Below are 3,271 nucleotides of genomic sequence, written 5' to 3' on the forward strand. Positions count from 1 at the left end.
AAGAAAAGATACAGTCTTACTTTTTCACATAACAGGGATGGAACTAGGGGCTGTCCTGTCATGCAAAATAAACCTGAAGGAGAAAAACAAATATCATTTAATTGTACTCCTATTGTTATATAAAGAAACAATAACAGAACAGAAAATATTCAATATGAATATACCCTTACGCTCAATGACAGAACTGAGTTTACTCAATGGAAAATAGATGCGAAGGTTTCTATGGTTAGGTTGGAGAGTTACTGACAGTTGTGGTATCAGGTGCATTATACCACCCCTAAAGCTTGTATACATTTACAGTCTTGTAAGTCATTCTTATCTCAATTTAAAAAATGATAGAGGAGTGAGTCCTGATGACCCCATGGCGGGCGGCTGTGGCGGTGGACCGTGGAGGGGGCGGAGGGAGCCCGCAGCGGCGGAGGCGGCAAACACCGAGATGGCAGAGACCTTGGGCAACACCTGGTGGTTGAGCACTAAGCCCCAGAACCTGAATGACGCCTACGCCTACGGACCTCCCAGTAACTTCCTTGAGACCAATGTGAGCAACCCGCAGACCTTGGAGGTCGGCCCGGTCCGCTTCACCGCCTATAAAATCAGGGTCAAGACAAATCTACCTATTTTCCACTGAAGGAATCTACTGTTAGAAGAAATACAGTGACTTTGAATGGCTGAGAAGTGAATTAGAAAGAGAGGGTAAAGTTGTAGTTCCCCTACTCCCTGGGAAAGCATTTTTGCATCAATTTCCTTTTAGAAGAGGTAATGAAATATTTGATGACAATTTTATTGAAGAAAGGAAGCAAGGGCTGGAGCAGTTTATAAACAAGGTCTCTGGTCATCCTCTGGCACAGAATGAACGATGTCTTCACATGTTTTTACAAGATGAAATAATAGATAAAAGCAATACTCCATCTAAAATAAGACATGTCTGAAATTTGGCAAGAAGGAGCAAAAAACTTTCTTTGACTATTAATGATTCATATACATCAGTGAAGAAGTTGTAACTAACTTTTAGCATGCCGCACAGAAACTGTTATAACATGCCTTCAGTATACTAACACTCATATGCTGCTCTGTTTTGTTTTGGCAGTTGACAAGAAATTAATTTGCTTTGGTGAGAATCCGTCATTTCAGCCTTTATCTAGAAATAACTGTTCCTTACTGTTTGGTAGTGCACACTCTAGCCTCAAAAACCTGTTACTCCAGTCTAATCTGCAGTGTCCTAACTAAAGTTACTGATGTGGTCTTCTCTGCACAGTTGTTGTGTCATATTTGCTTTTTCAATCTGTTTACAGCTAGATCATTTCTCTGATCCCCTTTCTACTACATGATGTCACTTGACTAAGTTATGTGTAGGAACACTACACCAATGGTTCCCACCAATGGTGTATCTTACAATAGATGTAAGATATACACTTGGGTACAGAAAGTACCTCCCTTCAGGCTTTACTACCCTTTGCATGAAAGATCAATGAGGAAAAGCTTTATATTCTGTATAAAAACAAAATCAAATTTATATACTAAAAATTGGGCTGGAGCGATAGCACAGTGATAGGGCATTTGCCTTGCACTCAGCCAGCCTGGCCAAGCCGGGTTCAATTCTTCCGCCTTTCTTGGAGAGCCCAGCAAGCTACGGAGAGTATCTTGCCCGCACGGCAAAGCCTGGCAAGCTACCCGTGATGTATTTAATATGCCAAACACAGTAACAACAAGTCTCACGATGGAGAAATTACTGGGCCCGCTTGAGCAAATCGATGAACAACGGGAGGACAGTGACAGTGACAGTGATATTAAAAATCATTTGTCTAAAATTTTAAGTTATTTTCAAATAAAAATGCATTTCTGATACGCAAAAAATTAAAAATTATAGAAAATAATGGAAAAAGAAAAATTTAAGAAAGTAATGAACATAAGCAAGAGATGTAGTAAAGGTATTAAGATGATTGCATTGCATTATGCCAAGCCCAGTTTTATCGACAGTAACAAATATGGTCTCCTTAGTACTGCCAGAAGAGATCTCTGGGCATTGAGCCAGAATCCTTGAGCACAATCAGGGTGTTCACCACCCCTAAAGGAAAGTAATGACATCATAAATGTTAAGATACTGGTTATGAAAGAATCCGTATTAGGGCATCAAATTTTTGTGTACTTCAGCTAACTTGCAACATTGCTTTCTGTAAAACTGCTTGGCTGCTTTGCACCTGGGGGAGAGGGGACTTGGAAAGTGAACAGGGCATAACTTCTTTCTAAACCAAGTGTGACAGGATTCAGGTGTATTTACTGTTCCTGAAATGTATTGTCTCAGTAAAGCACCCTGCAGATTTGGGTAAAGGATAACTCAGGATGTGGGTGGTTGGGGGAAATTGCCCTTTCCTGGAACATATTGTCTCACTAAAGCACCCTGCAGACTTGGGCAACTCAAAATGAGGATGGTCAAGGGAGATTACCTAAGGCTTAATGATTCCAGCTATAACCTTGCTTGTGCTGACAATCGATGTACATAAATGCTGATCTTTGAATCTATAGGCTAAGGAGTGAGGTACTTTTAAATGGATTGGTTAAGAAAGTATATGTTGTTACAAATCTATTGGCTATGAAATGCGTGGGCTTTGCTGTAATGGCCAGTGAAGGCCTATATAAGATCCCCTTTGAAGAAGTTCGGGGCTCTCAGCCACTGCCCATTTTTGGGGTATGCTGCGGAGCCCCAACATGCTGGTCTAAATAAACCCCGTTTTTACTCCTGCAGGAATTGTGTCTATCTGGTCTCTCTGTGCCTCCCAGGGCTAGGGAACTCCCGATCCCAACAGTTATCTGTAAAGAGAAATGAGAGTGAATTCTGGAGAGCCTGGTGGTCTGTAATCTCTTCATTTGTCCATATAGTCATTTTTGATTGTTGACACTGAGAAAATTCATAAACCATATATTTTGTCTTGAGCACTTCCTGTATGTCTATTACACTTTCAACAAAGTTTTGTTTAGTCAGAAAAAAGAAAGAAATTAGCAGATGCTGAAAACGGTGTGACAGCAGAAAAGTAAAAGAATTGGTAGCAAGTCTTCCTCCTGAATAAAAGAAGCCTTTGTGAAAGTTATCATCTTAGATCTACATTTGATAAGGCAATAAAAAGACAAAATGGAAAAATTCAAAATAAATAGAATTTGTAAAAAAGCACAGCAGTAGGGTGTTTGCCTTGCACGCAGCCAACATGGCCGACCTGAGTTCGATTCCTCCGCCCCTCTCGGAGAGCCCGACAAGCTACCGAGAGGATCTTGCCCG

At 40.8% G+C, this 3,271-nt stretch overlaps 1 protein-coding gene across 1 annotated transcript; it reads left to right on the forward strand.

Annotated features, from left to right (window-relative positions):
• Nucleotides 1-436: 436 nt before the first annotated feature.
• On the forward strand, nucleotides 437-1,352 carry LOC130017012 (sorting nexin-3-like). The gene is given in 3 exon segments (XM_056107745.1): nucleotides 437-620; nucleotides 623-646; nucleotides 649-1,352. Coding segments are annotated over 3 exon segments (489 nt in total). The 3' UTR covers nucleotides 930-1,352.
• The last annotated feature ends 1,919 nt before the right edge of the window (nucleotides 1,353-3,271 follow it).

Source organism: Sorex fumeus, unplaced genomic scaffold (assembly GCF_029834395.1).
Source record: "Sorex fumeus unplaced genomic scaffold, SorFum_2.1 ptg000171l, whole genome shotgun sequence".
NCBI lineage: Eukaryota > Metazoa > Chordata > Mammalia > Eulipotyphla > Soricidae > Sorex > Sorex fumeus.